Source organism: Pseudophryne corroboree, chromosome 6, assembly GCF_028390025.1.
Source record: "Pseudophryne corroboree isolate aPseCor3 chromosome 6, aPseCor3.hap2, whole genome shotgun sequence".
NCBI lineage: Eukaryota > Metazoa > Chordata > Amphibia > Anura > Myobatrachidae > Pseudophryne > Pseudophryne corroboree.
The window spans coordinates 137,625,363-137,647,235 of record NC_086449.1 but is presented as its reverse complement, the minus strand read 5'-3'; the positions used below and the strand labels follow the sequence as shown (position 1 = coordinate 137,647,235).

At 47.1% G+C, this 21,873-nt stretch overlaps 1 protein-coding gene across 1 annotated transcript in view; it reads right to left on the bottom strand.

Moving 5' to 3' along the window:
* RETSAT (retinol saturase) overlaps positions 1 to 21,873 on the bottom strand; it is an 85,802-nt gene that overhangs the window by 31,701 nt on the left and 32,228 nt on the right. The window contains exons 4-10 of the mRNA XM_063931892.1: positions 18,568 to 18,769; positions 15,183 to 15,380; positions 8,256 to 8,378; positions 7,172 to 7,310; positions 6,723 to 6,832; positions 1,825 to 1,991; positions 285 to 444 (exon numbers count right to left, since the gene is read on the bottom strand). Of these exons, the coding sequence (XP_063787962.1) occupies positions 285 to 444; positions 1,825 to 1,991; positions 6,723 to 6,832; positions 7,172 to 7,310; positions 8,256 to 8,378; positions 15,183 to 15,380; positions 18,568 to 18,769 (1,099 nt within the window). The remainder of the gene's footprint in view (positions 1 to 284; positions 445 to 1,824; positions 1,992 to 6,722; positions 6,833 to 7,171; positions 7,311 to 8,255; positions 8,379 to 15,182; positions 15,381 to 18,567; positions 18,770 to 21,873) is intronic.

Below are 21,873 nucleotides of genomic sequence, written 5' to 3'. Positions count from 1 at the left end.
ACGTCCCTGGCATGTGCATAGGCCGACACAGGACCTCTGACAGCGAGAGTGAGTCTGCAGTGGCTGATGGGTGTAATGGCGTTAGATGGTGGTAATGCATTCTTTCCTTAATGTTAGTAGTCGATTCATCTCACCCGTATAACCTAGGCACGGTAATATCGCCCAATGTTAACTGGGGCATGAGGTAATATATAATACAATGAATTATAGTAACTAGACATCGCACAACCACTTAAAGCCTTTAGTTGTAATTGAGTGTAACAGGGGAAGGATCCAAAACTCACCTGTCAGGTAGAGTCCCTTGATAGGAGTTTTAGCCCTCATGGTTGCTGTAGTTTCAGGACTCATCCGGGCAATATCATGCTCTGCCCCATAGAACTCCCCCCGTGAAGCACCAAGGTAGTGATCATTAGTCAGGGGGGATCCGCTGACGTAGCAATCAATCTGTGATATAAAAAGATCAGAGATCACCAACCAAACCAATAAGCTCACATTTCTATTTGTGTGTCCTCAGAGGTGGGTGTCCCATGGGGATTTTTATTTTATTTTCCTTATAGTGCACAGCACACTGTATTAAGTGCAGCAACACGCTAGCCACCAGGAGGAGAGAATCAGGCTGCTGTCTGTCAGCCCTTGGCAGCATTGAATGATCAACCCAGCTCCGCCTCCTGCATTCAGATTTGCGGGCTGGGCTTGATCCTGGTTGGCCTGTTACCCTTTTCCTTGCTAGTCTCTTGTCCTCCCGCAACACAGCACTGCACGGCACCACACCGTCAGGGAAAGGCAGCCACCGAAGAGATAAAGACCAGCAGCAGCATGTGCTGAAGCGCTGCTCAAGAGGCTGATGTGTGAGCGCGCTGCTTCAGCCAATGTGAGGGGCCAGGCAGAAACTTAACAGAAGCAGGTCAGTGCTCCCATCCTAGTGTCTGGCCTTCTCCAGCCCAGTGCCCCCCCCCTTCCCCTCCCCATCCCAGTGTCTCTCATCCTGCCAGTCCAATGTCACCCACCATCACTGACCTCCCCTATCCCAGTGTCTGCCCTTCTCCAGCACCATTACTGAACCCCCCCATCCCAGTGTGTACCATCCTGAGAGCTTACTGATCACATCACCATGCTCCCCCCACCTAGAACCCCCCAGCCATCCCTATCTCACTGTCCCCTTCTCATCCTGCCCAGTCCCCCTCCATTCACATTGCTCCTAGCATCCTCTACCTCTCCCTTTCAATCACTGCCTCTGTCTCCCACTATCTCTCCCAGTGACCCACTGCCTCACACTCTGCCTCTCCCCTGCATCACTGTCTCCCCATCACCCGCTCTCATTCGTCACCCTTTGCCTCTTTGTCTCCCACTATCTCTGCCTGTCACCCTGTGCCTCACACTTTGCCTCTCCCCTGCGTCACTGTTGCCCCATCACCCGTTCTCTCATGTCACCCTTTGCTTCTCTGTCTCACACTATTTCTCCCTGTCACCCTGTGCCTCACACTTTGCCTCCCCCCTGTGTCACTGTTGCCCCATCACCCTCTGCCTCTCCAAAGCAACACCCTTGGATATGGCATTTCTCTGTGGTGTCACACCCCTTGTTGTGAGGTCACACCCATTTACTTTTCTGGAGCACACACGCAAAAGATCACCTCCCTCTCTTCCTGTCATGGAGCCCCCCCCCCTGTTATTTCATTCTGGATCCACCCCTGACTCCAGCCCACAAAGATAAGGCTTTCTCTTTGGCTGCTGGGCATACAGGTAGCCCGCCCATATTGTATCAATTTCCTTATCCAGTAATTTATCCCTCCTTAATGACCACCTCTTGGGCCTCATTTGGCTCACCTTGTCCTTGATCTGCGGGAAGATCTGTATTGTGGTCTCTAGCATAGACTCCGCAAACATGCTCTTCACACTTTCATAGTCTAGTCCTCGTTTCTGCACCTTCTTGTTCTTCCACTCCTCAAACCACTCGTAGGAGGTGAAGGAGAGAGCAGTCAGGGTGGACTTCCCTGGGAAAGGAGATGCACAGGTTTTTTTTCACATGAGACAATAAGGCCAAATGGAGATCTATATACACATATATTATATATACACACACATACATACACACACTGTATATACATGCACAGAGAGAGAGGGGTAAATTTACTAAGAATCGTATTTTCCCGTTTGAGGTCAAAGTTCAATCACGAATGACATCGAAAGTGTAAATATGCAACTTTTTGAATTGATTACGACTAATTTACTAAGCTGCCGTATTCTGCATTTTCGGGTTTTCCGATGTCGATGTCATTCGTTTTTTTGGCAGTGTTTTACGTGAGTGACTTGTAAAACACTGCCGACTTTAATACAATGAATCTCGGCCGGATCTGAGAGATCCGTGCTGGGCTTCATTGTGCACCTTGTAAAAAAAAAAAAAAAATGTTTAAATGTAAAAAAAAAAAATAGCGTGGGGTCCCCCCTCCTAAGGCAAACCAGCCTCGGGCTCTTTGAGCCGATCCTGGTTGCAGAAATATGGGGGAAAAATGGACAGGGGTTCCCCCATATTTAAACAACCAGCATCGGGCTCTGCGCCTGGTCCTGGTTCCAAAAATACGGGGGACAAAAAGCGTAGGGGTCCCCCGTATTTTTGAAACCAGCACCGGGCTCCACTAGCTGGACAGATAATGCCACAGCCGGGGGTCACTTTTATACAGTGCCTTGCGACCGTGGCATCAAATATCCAACTAGTCACCCCTGGCCGGGGTACCCTGGGGGAGTGGGGACCCCTTCAATCAAGGGGTCCCCCCCCCCAGCCACCCAAGGGCCAGGGGTGAAGCCCGAGGCTGTCCCCCCCATCCAATGGGCTGCGGATGGGGGGCTGATAGCCTTTGTTCAAAGTGAATGATATTGTTTTTAGTAGCAGTACTACAAGGCACAGCAAGCCTCCCCGCAAGCTGGTACTTGGAGAACCACAAGTACCAGCATGCGGCGGAAAAATGGGCCCGCTGGTACCTGTAGTACTACTACTAAAAAAATACCCCAATAAAGACAACACACACACACCTTGAAAGTATAACTTTAATACATCCATCCGCACCTCCATATACACATACTTACCTTATGTTCCCACGCAGGTCGGTCCTCTTCTCCAGTAGAATCCATGGTGTACCTGTAGAAAAAATTATACTCACATAATCCAGTGTTTTAGGCTCCTCGGTAAATCCTTTTGTAATCCACGTACTTGTAAAAATAAAAAAACGGATACCCGACCTCGCACTGAAAGGGGACCCATGTTTTCACATGGGTCCCCTTTCCCCGAATGCCTGGAACCCCCCCTCTGACTTAAGTCCAAGAAGGTTCCATCAGCCAATCAGGGAGCGCCACGTTTGGCACCCTCCTGATTGGCTGTGTGCTCCTGTACTGTATGACAGGCGGCACACGGCAGTGTTACAATGTAGCGCCTATGCGCTCCATTGTAACCAATGGTGGGAACTTTCAGGTCAGCGGTGAGGTCACTTTCGGTCAACCACTGACCTGAAAGTTCCCACCATTGGTTACAATGGAGCGCATAGGCGCTACATTGTAACACTGCCGTGTGCCGCCTGTCAGACAGTACAGGAGCACACAGCCGATCAGGAGGGTGCCACAACGTGGCGCTCCCTGATTGGCTGAAGAAACCCACTTAGACATCAGTCAGAGTGGGTTTCTGGCATTCGGGGAAAGGGGTCCCATGTGATAACATGGGTCCCCTTTCAGTTCGTGGTCGGGTATCCGTTTTTTTATTTTTTCAAGTACGTGGATTACAAAAGGATTACAAGCAGAGGAGCCTTCAACCATGGATTATGTGAGTATAATTTTTTCAACAGGTACACCATGGATTCTACTGGAGAAGAGGACCGACCTGCGTGGGAACATAGGTAAGTATGTATGTATGTTGGTGTGCATGTATGTATTAAAGTTATACTTTCAAGGTGTGTGTGTGATGTCTTTATTGGGGTATTTTTTTAGTAGTAGTACTACAGGTACCAGCGGGCCCGTTTTTCCGCCGCATGCTGGTACTTGTGGTTCTCCAAGTACCAGCTTGCAGGGGAGGCTTGCTGGGCCTTGTAGTACTGCTACTAAAAACAATATCAAACACTTTTCACAAAGGCTATCAGCCCCCCATCCGCAGCCCATTGAATGGGGGAGGACAGCCTCGGGCTTCACCCCTGGCCCTTGGGTGGCTGGGGGGGGGGGGACCCCTTGATTGAAGGGGTCCCCACTCCCCCAGGGTACCCCGGCCAGGGGTGACTAGTTGGATATTTGATGCCACGGCCGCAAGGCCCGGCTGTGGCATTATCTGTCCAGCTAGTGGAGCCCGGTGCTGGTTTCAAAAATACGGGGGACCCCTACGCTTTTTGTCCCCCGTATTTTTGGAACCAGGACCAGGCGCAGAGCCCGGTGCTGGTTGCTTAAATATGGGGGAACCCCTGTCAATTTTCCCCCCATATTTTTGCAACCAGGGCCGGCTCAAAGAGCCCGAGGCTGGTTTGGTTTAGGAGGGGGGACCCCACGCATTTTTTTTATGAAAAATTATAACATTTCCCACCCCTTCCCACTGATAAACATGCACGGATCTCATGGATCCGTGCATGCCTATACAAACACGGGATAAAAAAGCAGGTCTGTTTTTTTTTAGCACTTTTTCACGATTTGTATTTTAGCACGGCAGTGTTTGGCTATTGTCGGCAGTGTTTGTGTTTTGCACTTTTTAGTAAATGACCGATTTCTACCAAATTGCAGGCGTATTTGACCGATGGTGTATTGATTCGTGATTTTTTCCAAGGACTTCCAAAATATTACGAATGCCCTCATCACTGCCGTGATTTTTGCTTAGTAAATTACCGAGATGACACTTTGAAGAAAAAACGGCATCTCGGTCAAAATCGGGACCTTAGTAAATATACCCCAGAGAGAGTGTGCATGACATAAACCTTGTTATTGCATGCACTCTGTAGTCTGCTGTAAGCCAGCCACTGTTTCTGGTCGAGAGCAGACTCGCACATGCTTAACTCAATCTGCTCAAACTTGTTTCACTTTCTCACATGTAGCTGGATTTGTCAAACTAAAATTTGATAAATTCCAGCAGACTAATTCAGGAAATGACTTGTAGCCTGGTGGTCGATGTGTGTAAATAGCCATAGGGTATAGACTGGGAAGGGGTCTCAGAGCTCAAGCTTACAAGACAGAAATATAATAATGCTATTAACAACAAGATTTTATAGGTTTCTTCTGGATAAGTATAATCAGACACACCCATGTCCAAGAGATAATTTGTCTAGAACATATTTCCATTTTTTAAGGATTATTTGACCAGTAGGTGGCACTGTTCACTGGAGTGTATGTGAAAGGGATGTGCCCAGTATGCAGCTCCGTGTGAGGATGAACATATGAAAATTTTTATCAAACTGCGCATGCGCAGTAGAAACAGCAGATGGCATATTCCAGGTGCACACTGCACGGATATCGGCCCGATTTGTCATTTCCAGGCAAATCGGAATAACAAAAATCAGAAATATCGGGCAGTGTGATTGCCCGATTTGCACGCTCCCGTGGTCGCTAGCTATGTCTTCTAGTCGGCCCAGGGTCAACCAGAAGACATCGCTAACGATGCCATGCTGCCGAATGCAGCGTCATCCTTAGTCGCCCCCCTGCATAAGCAAGTGTGTATGCCCTTGCCCATCCAGGGTCCAGTCACCCCCTGGAGCGTCGTTCTGATGTGTAACCGGCGTATGTCAGGCACTTAGAAAAATACTGAAGCTTACAGGCAGCTGGGGGATAGAGGGGTAAAAGCCAATTCCAACGTTTCAGTTTTAAAGTGCCAGGCTCCACACACCACCAGCACACACCACCTAGTGTTCTATTGTCCCCAACTGGATGGAGAAAGATGGTGTGTTTCTGTGTCAACTTTGCGGCCACATGGTACAGCATGAGAATAACATGGAAATGCAGCCAGAGTGGCGTCCTATTCAGAGTAGTGCGTATGCCGAGGAGACATCTCTTACACTCAGCATGAAGTAGGTGTATGTGGCCATACTAGGGCGGGATGTATTAACATACAACGCCACCCATTGTAGCGATGTTGATTGCATATGTACTAACATATGCGATTAACATCGCAATGCGGTGATGGAGGCCCCCGCGATACCTGTGAGGTCGTGTGCGGGGGGGGTGGGGGGGTCTCCGTCACCTCCCTGGGGTCTATACCTGCTCACCTACCGGAAAGCAGGCAGCAGGCTTTCCGGGGCGCCTCCTCCTCCTCCCTGCAGCCGAAAGGACCTCCGGCTGTGTTGCTAGGAAGAGGAGGAGTTTGACTTCCAGGTCCAGGCTGCCTGGAAGAATGTATGCCGGGAAGAAGGGGGTAAGCAGCGCGGCGGCGGGTTGTGGCGGCCGGCGATAAGAAGCCCATAGGCTTCTATAGGGTATCTATGGATGGCGATACCCTCAGGGGCAAAAACACGGCGGACGGGGGTTAGTACATACGAAAGTAGATAAAAAAAAACCAAAACGGGGGTTTTATAGAATTTTCCCTTTAGTACATCCCACCCTAATAATGATGGCTTCCACTGTGGGCGCCGCAATAAAAATGTGGCCTTATACAGAGCTGCATGCGACTCGGAATCAGTACCAATATTTTCAGTGAAATGGACAGATTACAGATTGGGAGTCTCATATAAGCATCGCTCCCAGGCAGTGTAGCAGGACTTCCAGGTGCTTACCTGGGCACCGCTCCTCATGGGTGGGATCTTTTGCAGAAGGGGAGGAGATATACAGCATTGGAATATGATTCGGAGCATCTTCTACAGAGGCATCAAAAAAGTTTCTCTCCCTGTACAAGATACGAATACATTTCATCAATTAGAAATATAAGAATTTAGCAAAGAGCAATACCTATATCTAATGAGTGACTCAGATGTAAACAGTTTGTGTTTAATAAATCTCCTAAGCGACCTCCTTCAGCCGAGTCCTGATTAGCATGATCTAGAATGACAGTGGCCCTGGGTACAGATTTCTCTTGCTGCTGAAATGTGAAGGCATCTCTATTTATTTATAAGAACATCTAGTAATAGATATCCCTAATTCTTGCACATTAATGACCGGAAATGTGTACATTCTGATAATACAACAGACTTTACCCTAAAGGTGTATAATGGTAGGCACTACGTACACTTTCTTCAGGTCTTTGTCTGGGATGTAGATGTAATTAGAGGCAGGAAGCTGGAGTTCTTCTTTTGTGCCCTTAATGCCAATGAAGAGACTGAAGCCCCCGGTTCCATGGCGCATCATGCCCAGCTGAGACTGGATTGCTGTTCAGGAGAATAAAGAGTTAAATCGGAATACAAATAGAGAAGGGAAAGTGAGATATACAAGTGAAAGATTGAGGGAGGGGGTCACTGCCCCTTCCCCATGATCTCATACCCTTCACTGCATTCTCCATAAAGCTATAAAACTACTAAAATCTAGAACCATAAGGGCTGTAAAAAAAAAAGATAATTTTTTTAAAAATGTTATTTTATATTATATATATATATATATATATATATATATATACAGGTTGAGTATCCCATATCCAAATATGCCGAAATACGGAATATTCCGAAATACGGACTTTTTTGAGTGAGAGTGAGAGAGTGAAACCTTTGTTTTTTGATGGCTCAATGTACACAAACTTTGTTTAATACACAAAGTTATTAAAAATATTGTATTAAATGACCTTCAGGCTGTGTGTATAAGGTGTATATGAAACATAAATGAATTGTGTGAATGTAGACACACTTTGTGAAATACACAAAGTTATAAAAAATATTGGCTAAAATGACCTTCAGGCTGTGTGTATAAGATGTATATGTAACATAAATGAATTCTGTGCTTAGACTTAGGTCCTATCACCATGATATCTCATTATGGTATGCAATTATTCCAAAATACGGAAAAATCCCATATCCAAAATACCTCTGGTCCCAAGCATTTTGGATAAGGGAGACTCAACCTGTATATACACACACACACTTTTTTTTTTTTTTTTTACGATGATCCTCGAATGTTTATACTTTACCTTATTATTGTCTACAAAAAATGTTAGTGTGAGATCAAAGGCTCAGAGCCCCTTACTCAAAATAGTCAAAGCTACAGTACCCGAGCTTTTTTAATGTTATTCATGATGGTTATAGCTTTTATGTATGCTTTGCATAAGGTTTCCCAGCTGCCCAATCAATTGAGTTATACTGAGAACATCTCCAGATTCCACTTACCTGGCAGAGACTTAACCTCAGGAGGGAGAAGCTTCTCGTATGTGTTGAAGATCCCAGCATCAGAAATCACAATGGGAGCAAAAATATTCATAGCATCCATGCCCTTCCCTTTTACTACAACACCTACAAGGATACCAGATATCAGCAAATGTCATGATCCATAGCATATGCATATGATGTCCAGTAACAAACATACGTTTACAACTTTCTGAATGACAGATTCAATCATCTCCCAGCCATATCACTTAGGTGAAATAAGTATTAAAATAAAGAGGGAGATGTATCATGATTTGGCGGGAGATGAAGTGGAGAAATTGCTCAAAGCAACCAATCAGATTCTGTCATTTATCTAGCACAGTCTACGAAATGACAGTTACAGGCTGATTGGCTGCTTTGGGCAACCTCTCCCCTAAAGTCTGAAGACAAAACAGACTGTTCAGTCTTATCTGGGGTGACACCCATGAGTTTGTTCTACAACAAACGATAAGAGACTCAGCAGGTATCGCTTATCAACTGGCACAAAAGCTGCTTAGTTAGTTTTAAGTCACATAATTTCAGTTTATTTTAAAAGGGAATCTGACAGACTTTACAAGGTAATGTTGTTACCAAGAGGACTGCAAATCAATTTTTACTACTTACTGCATGCACTATATCTACGTATAGTTTAGTGAACATGTACTACTGAGAAATTGCTATTTTATAATATTAGTAATTTATACAGGAGTACTGGAAGTATTCCTTCATTGTATACATGTTAAGATGGGTACGCACTAGACGATGTTGTCCGATGCAGATCAGACCGATATATTGTTCACACTGGTGCATATTGGGCAGTGTGTATGTCTAATATCCATGCCCCTGCCATCGTTAGCCATGTCTTCTAGTCAGCCAACAGATAAAATCTCTAGAGATGCTATGCTGCTCCGTCACCCCCCTGCTTCGGCAAGTGTGTATGCTGATGCTGGGTTCCTGTCCCGTCGCCCATCGGATCGCTTTTATTGGGATAAATATTATTCTAAATAAAATAGGATTTTAATACCTACCGGTAAATCCTTTTCTCTTAGTCCGTAGAGGATGCTGGGGACTCCAAAAGGACCATGGGGTATAGACGGGATCTGCAGGAGACATGGGCACACTATAAGACTTTGAATGGGTGTGAACTGGCTCCTCCCTCTATGCCCCTCCTCCAGACTTCAGTTAGAAAACTGTGCTCAGGGAGACGGACATTTCGAGGAAAGAATTTATTGTTTAAACACGGTGAGTGTCATGCCAGATCACACCTCGAACATGCCGCAGAACGTGGCATTCAATAGAACACCAGCTGACGGCATGGAAAAACATACAGCAATATGCTGACCGAAAATGTAACACAACCTGTGTGTAAACACGACCAATAATCACATACCGCATGCCATGGCATGAATAACAGCACCAACAGACTTAACTGAAAAGAAACACCACATGAGTGTAACGACAACCAATAGCTGCAGATACAGTACGCACTGGGACGGGCGCCCCGCATCCTCTACGGACTAAGAGAAAAGGATTTACCGGTAGGTATTAAAATCCTATTTTCTCATACGTCCTAGAGGATGCTGGGGACTCCCAAAGGACCATGGGGTCTATACCAAAGCTCCAGACTGGGTGGGAGAGTGCGGACGACTCTGCAGCACCGATTGAGCAAACATGAGGTCCTCATCAGCCAGGGTATCAAACTTGTAGAACTTAGCAAAAGTGTTTGAACCCGACCAAGTAGCTGCTCGGCAAAGTTGTACCGCCGAGACTCCTCGGGCATCTGCCCCAAGAAGAGCCCACCTTCCTGGTAGAATGGGCCTTCACCAACTTCGGTACCGGCAATCCAGCCGTAGAATGAGCATGCCGAATCGTATCACAGATCCAGCGTGTAACAGTCTGCTTAGAAGCAGGGGCCCCACTATTTCCCCAATCTGAGCCGTTCTGGAGACATAAATATTCAAAGCTCTGACTACATCGAGGGACTTCGAATCAGCCAAGGCTTAAGTAGCCCCAGGCACCACAATAGGCTGGTTCCTGTGAAACGCAGAAACCACTTTTAGCAGAAATTGTTGCAGAGTTCTCAACTCCGCTCCATCCACATGGAAGATCAAATAGGGGCTCTTATGAGACAAATCCGCCAATTCAGACACCCGCCATGCGGACGCGAAGGCCAATAGCATGACCACTTTCCAAGTGAGAAATTTTTACCCAACCTTTCGTAAAGGTTCCAACCAGTGTGACATAAGAAACTGCAACACCATGTTAAGGTCTCTTGGTGCCACTGGGGGCACAAATGGAGGTTGGATGTGCAGCACTCCTTTTACGAAAGTCTGAACTTCTGGAAAGGTGGCCAATTCTTTTTGAAAAAAAATGGATAAGGCCGAAATCTGCACTTTAATGGAGCCTAACTTTAGGCCTGCATCCACACCTGCTTGCAAAAAATGGAGAAAACGACCCAGCTGAAATTCTTCCGTAGGAGCCTTCTTGGATTCACACCAAGACACATACTTCCTCCAAATATGGTGGTAAAGCTTTGCCGTTACTTCTTTCCTAGCCTGAAGCAATGTGGGAATGACTTCACCGGTAATACCCTTTCGGGCTAGGATAAGGCGTTCAACCGCCAAGCCGTCAAAAGCAGCCCCGGTAAGTCTTGATACACGCTCGGTCCTTGCTGTAACAGGTCCTCTCGCAGAGGAAGAAGCCAGGGATCTTCTATGAGTAAGTCTTGAAGATCTGGATACCAAGCCCTCCTTGGCTAGACCGGAACAATGAGGATCGCCTGAACCTTTGTTTTTCTTATGTTTATCACCTTCGGAAAGAGTGAAAGTGGAGGGAACACATAGACCGACTGAAACACCCAAGGTGTCACAAGGGCGTCCACTGCTATAGCTTGAGTGTCCCTTGACCTGGAACAATATCCCTGAAGTTTCTTGTTGAGGCGAGACGCCATCATGTCTAATCGAGGAATTCCCCAAAGACTTGTCACTTCTGTGAAAACTTCTTGATGAATAATACCCCACTCTCCTTGATGGAGATAGTGTCTGCTGAGGAAGTCTATTTCTCCGTTGTCTTCACCCGGAACAACGACCTCTAATAGAGCGTTTACATGCCTTTCCGCTCATCGGAAACTTTTGCGGCTTCTACCATTTCCGCTTTGTTCCTCGTTCCGCCCTATCGGCTTACTTACGCCACTGCTGTTTAGTCGTCCGACAGAATTAAGACGGGCAGAACACGAAGATGATGTTCCGTTGTAAATAGCTCTTAATTCAAGAATGCTTATTGCAGACAAGCTTCCCGGCTTGACCTTTCCCCCTGGAAATTCTTCCCCTGGAAAGACTGCTCCCCAGCCTCGGAGACTTGTATCCATGGACACCAGGATCTAATCCTGGATCCCGAACCTTCGTCCCTCTAGGAGGTGAGAACTGTGAAGCCACCACAGGAGAGAGATTCTGGTCCTGGAAAATAGGATTATTTTCCGGTGCATGTGCAGGTAAGACCCGGACCACCTGTCCAACTGGTCCCGCAAAAAAACACTCTGGCATTTGACCTGCTCACCGAATGGCCTCATAGGCCGCAACCATCTTCTGCATCAACGGAACGTATCGACGGGTTTATCCTGTTGCAAATCTGATCCGACTCTGGATCATCAGATCTCTTTCCACAGGAAAAAACAAACTCTTAACAGATCAGTATCTAATCTTATTCCCAACTCCGACCTTTGCGTCGTTGGGATCAACAGCGATTCTTTGTGTTGAAGAACTGTCAGAGAGAAACAACGAATTGTACCACTTGTTTCTTGACCTCGCCGTAGTCAGGAGAGCGTCCCAGTACAGAATAATAATGGCTCTTACTATAGAAGGAAGACCATCATACTGCCATCACTCCGGTGAAATGGCAATGACAATCCTGAATAGGGAAACCAGGTAAGCTTAATGCGGATGACACCGCATTTAAACCCTCTTTCTTCTTTTACAAGTTGGAGATCCCTGCCCTGAGAGATTCCATCTTGTAGTTCAATTTCTTGAGTAGAAATCTTTTTTGGGATTGTTCTGACCGAGCTGTCCGGACTCAGAAGCATGAGAAAGCTTGAATAACAGCTTATTTTTTCTTTTCTTTTTGTGACAGGGACAGCAGGACAATGTCCTGATCCTGACCCAACTCTTGTATGGCGTCGCATACTACCTCTCCAGAGGAGAATCGGTAAGATCTATTTGAAAACTCAGTGAGGGGAATCATTTGGAAAACTCGAGTATGTCCCCCTTTGGACTCTATTCTTAACTCACTGTGTCAAGTCCATTCCAGGACTGACTGAAGAGTATTAGACGAGTTCCCACCGGATGTCAGGAACATCAGGGTTCCAGTGACATAAATGTGTTCTGAATGTGTATGAACATGTACTGAATGCCAATGTTGTGGATCTAATCAGGAAACATTATGGCCGACATAGAACATAGTATTCGTGTCGACAACCGGGAGTAGTAACTGGGCAAAATAACATTTTTGTGACCCCGAAGGGTCTGAGGGAAACATACCTAATTTCACTAGGACGCCCTTCACAAATACTACCACGTCTGTGCTCGAGCTACAGCTCAGTGCAAACGTACCATACATATATATATATATATATATATATATATATATATATATATATACATACATACATACAGGTATAGGTTTTTTTACATTATTTCACACCCAGTCATAATAGTTGGTGCCGACAGGGTCACCCACTTACGTCTGTGTCTCCCTAACAGTGTTTACTTTGGAAAAGCTTACAACTACTGACATGCTGACACTTAATCTCATGAATCAAATACCATCTGGAGTCGGCAATGCCTACAGAGGGATTCCCATATCTGTTTGTGGTAGAGCACTCACACATGTCGACACACGTGTACTAAACGCCCACCAACATTGCTAAAATAGCCAGATTTCTGACAGGGAAAACACAGAAACTTTAACCAACTCATTTTACACACGCTCATTATATATACATATATATAGTGCTTCATGCTTGAACCCATATTGCACTAAATAACTCTGCCCCCCCCCCCCTCATTTTACACTGTTAGCTGTTTAACAGTGTTTTGGCGGGCCCAGTATCTCTGTGAGGAGAAAATGGCGCAGTATAGAGTTGAGGGCTAAGCCACGCCCCCTTCTCGGTGCGCTTCAGTCCCGTTATTTTTGCATATTTTTATACTGTCAGGGGTCAGTATACAGTGCCTATGCACTGTATATCACTTTGCCAGGTCATATCTAAGAGGTATATTGCTGCCCAGGGCGCCCCCCCGCGCCCTGCACCCTTGTAGTGCCGCTTGTGTGTAGGAGCAATGGCGCACAGCGCGACCGCTGCGCGGTACCTCAGAGATCCTGAAGTCTTCTGCCATCACTGAAGTCTTCCTTTTTTTCTAATACTCACCCGGCTTCTTTCTTCTGGCTTTGTGAGGGGGGTGACGGCGTGGCTCCGGGAACGAGCAGCTAGGCGAACCAAGTGATCAGACCCTCTGGAGCTAATGGTGTCCAGTAGCCTAAGAAGCAGAGCCCTTGAACTCAGAAGAAGTAGGTCTGCTTCTCTCTCCTCACTCCCACAATGCAGGGAGCCTGTAGCCAACAGGTCTCCCTGAAAATAATAAACCTAACAAAGTCTTTTCAGAGAAACTCAGGAGAGCTCCCCTAGTGTGTGTCCAGTCTCTCTGGGCAGAGTGTCTAACTGAAGTCTGGAGGAGGGGCATAGAGGGAGGAGCCAGTTCACACCCATTCAAAGTCTTATAGTGTGCCCATGTCTCCTGCGGATCCCGTCTATACCCCATGGTCCTTTTGGAGTCCCCAGCATCCTCTAGGACGTATGAGAAATACAGTTTCCCTATTGCTTACTGAGAACTGTAATATTTTATTAAAGAGTAATAGAAAGAAAAGGGAAAATCTTTAGCTGGACACTTAAGCACCCCCTAGGGCTGACCAAACTGACATAGCATATGTAAGAAGGTGGGTATGCCAGTTTGGTCAGCCTACTGCATGGGTCTTCAACCTGTGGCCCTCCAGCTGCTGTGGAACTACATATCCCAGCATGCCCTGCCACAGTTTAGCTATTAAGGCATGCTAAAACTGTTGCAGGGCATGCTGGGATGTTGAAGATCCATGCACTAGGCTGACCAAACTGAGATACAGAAAGAATGTGCAAGAAAGTGGGTATCTAAGTTTGGTCAGCCTAGTGCATGGATCTTCAACATCCCAGCATGCCCTGCAACAGTTTTAGCATGCCTTAATAGCTAAACTGTGGCAGGGCATGCTGGGATATGTAGTTCCACAGCAGCTGGAGGGCCACAGGTTGAAGGCCCATGCAGTAGGCTGACCAAACTGGCATACCCACCTTCTTACATATGCTATGTCAGTTTGGTCAGCCTAGTGCATGGGTCTTCAACCTGTAGCCCTCCAGCTGCTGTGAAACTACGTATCCCAGCATGCCCTGCCACAGTTTAGCTATTAAGGCATGCTAAAACTGTTGCAGGGCATGCTGGGATGTTGAAGATCCATGCACTAGGCTGACCAAACTGAGATACCCACTTTCTTGCACATTCTTTCTGTAACAGAAAGGGAATGTAGTGTATGGGAAAGGGACAGCGGCGTGCCGTGAGTGCATGTGTGTGTGTGAGCCCCGTCATTTCTCAGGGTATATAGAAGTCCAACAGTAGACTGACGTCTTCTGATATGGACGTTCATAAATGGAATAAACTTCTAGAGCACACGGTTACACACAAGTTCAGTATATATCAATGCCCTTCTAACCTACAAAAACTATAACGCGTGCCCACTAAAGATACATAGAAAAAAAAAAAGATCGTTCCATTTAAGTTGGGACATATCCACTGTGTATTTGAAGCACACAAGTCGGCGTCCTTTTATCCTTCTTACCACACGCTCTTCTGTCGCTGTTCACCAGGATCTTCTCTACTGTTGCTTTAGACAGGACAGCTCCTCCAGCCTTAACGATTGTGGGCACCAGGTGGTATGTGATCTCACTTGCACCGCCAGTAGGGTACCAGCCCCCACGCAAGAAATGATCAATCAGGGCCGCATGTAGAGCAAAGCTGGCTCTATCAGGGAACACACCTGAAAAGACAAGTGACAGTTAATATTTCCTGTTCTCCATGGAACAGGGTCTACTGTGGTAGAGATGCCACTAATGGGTTAAACAGAAATATACATGAATGAAACGACTGTACTTTGCTATCCCCAGACAGGAATTCTATTGTGCAGTGACATGATTGCATTTGACAGATTGAGCTGCACCTAATCTCACCACGTTCCCATCATCCAATTGCAGATCTGACACTTCACTTACCACCAACTACACCTTAATCCTCCCCTCATGCCTGACTGATATGGGCTCCAAAAGCTGTTTTGGGGATTATTTCAACACAAATGCATCAATATTGGAAAAATGTGTTCCAATGCTGACAGCCCATGCAGTGTCTCACCTTATACTGTATTGTCAAAGCTATTAACAGTCCCTGACATAAGGTTACCATCTTTATATATCAATGCCTCTCTAATAAACTAGCAAACATTAAGCAGACCCATACTGTAGAGACCCATGTGACCTATTTAATAAGGTGTACATACTTTTCTGGTATTTGTGGTATTTTGACTCATTCCACCAGCACCAAAACGATTCATAGTTAACTTTTTATATGAATTCACAGAGTCCATTTCCGTGCCATTAATAAATCTAGCAGGGAATACTAATGGGTCTTGCAACTTTGGGTGAGATGTAACAAGTCTTGGAGAGAGATAAAGTGGACAGAGATAAAGGGGCAGATGTATTAAGCCTGGAGACAGCACAAGGAAGTGATAAACCAGTGAGAAGTGCAAATGTGATACACGCACCAGCCAATCAGCTCCTAACTGTAACTGTTCATTTACATATTGGAGCTGATTGGCTGGTGCGTTTATCACCTTGCATTTATCACTAGTTTATCACTTCCTTATGCCTTCTCCAGGTTAATACATCTGCCCCAATGTATCAACCAATCAGCTTCTGTAATTTTTCAAACACAGCCTGTAACATGACAGTTAGGAGCTGTTTGGTTGGTACTTTATCTCTCTCCAAGGCTTGATTCATCTTGCCTTAATGCCACATTTCATCCAATATAATTTTTTTATTATACTGTATATATACAGAATAAATTGCAAATGAGATGTAGGTAATCTATACAATGATGAGGGTAATTGACTAATATTGGTGCAGAATTGCAAAGGTGTAGTAACCAGTGGCATACCTCCCAACTGTCCCGATTTTCGCAGGACAGTCCCGTTTTTTTGGGTCTGTCCCGCTGTCCCTCCCGCGGGCCGCAGTATCCCGCGGTGGGGGAAGGGGGGGCAGTTGGGAGGCTCCTGATCACTCGCTGCTCTGCTCAGTTGAGAGCAGAGCAGCGTTGAATAGATGCTGTGCGCATGCGCACAGCGTCTATTCCAGTGAGCTAGAGGGGGCATGGCAGCAGCTCAAAGAGCGCTGGCCATGCCCCCTCAGTGCCGAAAATGGGGGCGTGTCTCGCAGTCACGGACCCTCTGCAAAGCCACGCCCCCTTCCACATAGGCCACACCCCCTTTTGGGCGCGAGTGCGCTACGTGCGCCAAGATGTCCCTCTTCCCTGTTCTTCAGAGTTGGGGGTATGCAGTGGTGACTCCAGAGGTGCAGCTGCATAACAGTTCAAAATTCATATAGAGAAACCACACCAGCTGCCACCCCAAACATTACCGGCAGGGACTCATTGGCAGTAGGTGTGGCTTCCCTATTTGAATTTTGGACTGTGCTGCAGCCCCACCTCTGGAGCCGCCACTGGTAGTAACCAAACATTAGCTTCAACAGCATACTGTGAGTTATAACAAATAAGAGGTAAGATTGGTGGACACAATGTAAATGTGCAACATGTGAGTAAATGACTGCCAATGTGTTCAATAGATTGTGTTATGCAGTGCCGTTTCTTGCGGCGGGCGAGCCGTGCAACCGCACGGGGCGCCCGCCGCGGCACTTTGCAGGTCCCGGTTTCCCTGTCCTCCGTCTTTCCGTGCACTTTTGCTCGGGGGGCGGAGTTTCGCGGAATGACGCGGTTGCGTCATGACTCCGCCCCCTGAGCAGGAGTACTCGGGAAGACAGAGGAGGGCTGGAAGGAGGAGGCGCGAGGAAGCTGGAAGGAGGAGGCGCGAGGAAGCAGAGACGGCCAACCCGAAGAGCGGGAAGATCCTTCATATGTAAGTTGTCTCCCCCCCCCCCCCCCCCCCCCACTTGACACTTGCCTGCCACACTGTGTAAAATGTGGACTCTTGCCTGCTGCACTGTGTAATTGGGGACACTTGCCTGCTGCACTTTGTAATTGGGGACACTTGCCTGCTGCACTGTGTAATTGGGGACACTTGCCTGCTGCACTGTGTAATTGGGGACACTTGCCTGCTGCACTGTGTAATTGGGGACACTTGCCTGCTGCACTGTGTAATTGGGGACACTTGCCTGCTGCACTGTGTAATTGGGGACACTTGCCTGCTGCACTGTATAATTGGGGACACTTGCCTGCTGCACTGTCTAATTGGGGACACTTGCCTGCTGCACTGTCTAATTGGGGACACTTGCCTGCTGCACTGTCTAATTGGGGACACTTGCCTGCTGCACTGTCTAATTGGGGACACTTGCCTGCTGCACTGTCTAATTGGGGACACTTGCCTGCTGCACTGTCTAATTGGGGACACTTGCCTGCTGCACTGTCTAATTGGGGACACATGCCTTCCGCACTGTGTAAATGGGGACTCTTGCCTGCCGCAATATGTAAAATGGGGACTCTTGCCTGCGTACCTTGTAAAATGGGGACACGTGCCTGCCGCAATGTGTAAAATGGGGACTCTTGCCTGCCGCAATATGTAAAATAGGGACTCTTGCCTGCCTACTGTGTAAAATGGGGACACGTGCCTGCCGCACTAAGTAAAATGGGGTCTTTTTTTCCCCCTGTGGTGGCAGTGATATCAGATGAGGCCACACCCATTTTAATGAGACCACGCCCGTTTTAATGAGACCACACACCCTTGTCGGGAGCACGCGCGCATTTTTTGTTTTTATATCTATGGGGGGGGGGGGGGGCATTTTTAAATCTCGCTCTGGGAGCCAAATTGGCTAGAAACAGCCCTGGTGTTATGTAACATGATGGATCATTATGGAACGTAGAACACAACAAATACGTTACACCAAACACTACCTTTATAATCTCCATTCTAATCATCTTTCCTATATGATGTATCAGTCACATACCGTATGTTCCAAATATGTAGCTGAGAACAGTTTGTAACTCCTTGTTTTTGGTGAGCTCCCCGATGACCTCAGATACACTGCGAGATGCGTAGCGGAAGAATGGGGAGAACCAGCTCACCAGGCCAATGTGACACAAGAAGCGGGCGAGTGGCAAAGGCAGGATTTTTAGGATGGCCATGTCTTGGACGCGCCCCGAGACTTTCTGCAAGGTGGATATGCTATTAGTCTTTGCTTTCCAATGCAGGAGAGCACAAAAGCACTTTGTAAGTGATTCTAGGTAACACCCCCTACAGACAGTAAGTTAACATCTTATACATTCATGAGATACTTTAATAACAATATTATTATTATTATTATTATTGTTTAATTTTAAAGGTACCATAAAACACCATACGGTGGGAAAGCAGAGCATATACCAAATATACACCAAAATTCAAAGTAATATATATACAGCAAGCCGTATGCGGTTAGCATACCGATCGCCAGGATCCCGACGGGGGCACCATACCGCCGCCGGTATACCAGCGAGGTAGGCGATTCCCCCTCTAGGGGTGTCCACGACACCCATAGAGGGAGTATAGAACCTGTGGCAAGCAAAGCTTGCCACCAAGCTCGCAAGGGGCTTAGTTGCGCTCGCCCCCTGCCGGCATTCCACCGCTCGGGATGCCGCTACCGGTATAATGACAGTCGTCATCCTGCCCTGTGGGATGTCATACTGAACCCCAGGAAGCATAGTACTGTGGTGTATTAGATGTAATGCTAAATATAACAGGCTGCATAAAGAATTTACAGGAGACAAGAGACAAGACCACACATGAGATGGAAGCAGACATAAAGACATGTGGAAGGAGGGCCCTGCTCGGACAGCTTACAATCTAATACAGAGGTACTAGGCTAAGACAAAAGGGGGGGGGGGTGATAGCGTGAGAATGTGGGTGTAAGGAGGCTGGGTTAGTTCAGGGGGAGGTAGGAGAAGGCAGGAAGGCTTTACATAAAACTCTCCCGTTTATCAAAGTTTCATTGGAGGTAGGACAGGGGTTCATGGGAGTGGAGCAGCAAAGGCTCAGAGGGTAGCTGAGGCCACTGGCAGAATAGGGAGGCAATGTGGAGAGAGACACAAGGCCAGAAATGTTGAATTGGGGTTCTGAAAGATTTCTGGGTAGGTGGGTGGGAGCAGTTTGAATCAGATCCTACAGGAAATAGTTGACCCAGCTTTAGAATTGTGTGTCCAAACTCAAATCTAAATTGCAGTGCACACTAAAGCTGTCCAGGTTGTGTGGGTTACATGCAAAAGCAGCCAGTACTTACCCTGCATTGAAAAAAATAAATGTATTTGCAGTTTTTGCACCCCTTGCATTATTGCAGCACGGTTTGTCCAGGTGCACTGTTACTTGCTTGTTTTTGCTTTACTTTCAACTTTGTCGCATCTGGCCCACAGTGTGTCTGCGATGACACTGGCTTTGGCACATACTACATGCAGCAAGAGAGACGGAAGAAGAGGCATTGCGAGTGATGTTCACTGAAGGCACCCGCGGTGTCCGGGTGAGGAGCCAGAGTCAGCATTGTCTGCCTCTCAATAGACACCTAAGGTATATTTACTAATTTATATTTACTAAAGGATGGGTTTTTAGAAGTGGAGATGTTGCCCCCAATCGGATTCTACTTATTTTTCTAGTATCTTATAGAAGATAATAGCTAGAATCTGATTGGCTGCTATGGGCAACATCTCCACTGCCAAAAATCCGCACCTTATTAAACATACCACCGACTGTGTGTGTGAGAAAGTGTGACAAGCATATGTGTAGGAACATAAGGGCAGATGTATTAAGCCTGGAGAAGGGATAAAGAAGTGATAAAGCAGTGATAAGCGCAAGGTGATAACGCACCAGCCAGTCATTACGAATTTGAAAATGACAGGAGCTGACTGGCTGGCGCGTTATCACCTTGCACTTATCACTGCTTTAATCACTTCTTTATCACTTCTCTAGGCTTAATACCAAGGCTGCCATCAGAAATTGCGGGGCCCGGGACTGACAAAATAGCATACCTCCCAACTTTCTTGTGTTCTAAGGAGGGACACACGTGCGAAAAGAGGGCGTGGTCTATGAAAAGGAGGCGTGGCTTTGTGGGAGGACCCACTATCACTAGCCACGCCCCCGTTTTCGTCACTGAGGGAGCATGCCCAGCGCTCTGTGAGCTGCTGGCATGCCCCCTCTCGTCCTGTCTCCCCTGAATAGACGCACAGCGTCTATTCACCGCTGCTCTGCTAAGCAGGGCAGCGAGAGACAGAGTGTCCCAACTGCCCCCCCCCCCCACCGCGGGACACTGCGGCCCGCGAGTGGGACAGTCCCCAAAAAACAGGACTGTACCGCGAAAATCGGGACAGTTGAGAGGTATGAAATAGGCAGGGCCCCCCTCCTCCACTGTGGAGGAGTCAGCTTTGGAATTGCACGAGAGTGTGTGTGTGTGTGTGTGTGTGTGTGTGTGTGTGTGTGTGTGTGTGTGTGTGTGTGTGTGTGTGTGTGTGTGTGTAAACAAATACAGCATCAGGTTACATGGTGGACCCCTACATTCGGACACCTTGTTCGAGCAGCAGCAATTGTAAAGGTCACACGTGATTGAAATAAATTACAATATCATCATGAATAAACAGAACAGTGCAAAAAATAAATAAAATACAAATACATTTCTCTAACGTCCTAGTGGATGCTGGGGACTCCGTAAGGACCATGGGGAATAGATGGGCTCCGCAGGAGACAGGGCACTCTAAGAAAGAATTAGGACTACTGGTGTGCACTGGCTCCTCCCTCTATGTCCCTCCTCCAGACCTCAGAATCTGTGCCCGGTCAGAGCTGGGTGCACTTTAGTGAGCTCTCCTGAGCTTGCTAATAAGAAAGTATTTTATTAGGATTTTTTATTTTCAGAGAGATCTGCTGGCAACAGACTCTCTGCTACGTGGGACTGAGGGGAGAGAAGCAAACCTACTGACTGCGGATAGGTTGCGCTTCTTAGGCTACTGGACACCATTAGTTCCAGAGGGATCGAACACAGGAACTCAACCTTGGTCGTCCGTTCCCGAAGCCGCGCTGCCGTCCCCCTTGCAGAGCCAGAAGACAGAAGCCGGCGAGTGAAGCAAGAAGACATCAAAATCGGCGGCAGAAGACTCCTGTCTTCATATGAGGTAGCGCACAGCACTGCAGCTGTGCGCTATTGCTCCCACACTAACCCACACACTCCGGTCACTGTAGGGTGCAGGGCGCAGGGGGGGGGGGGCGCCCTGGGCAGCAATTGAGTACCTCCTGGCAA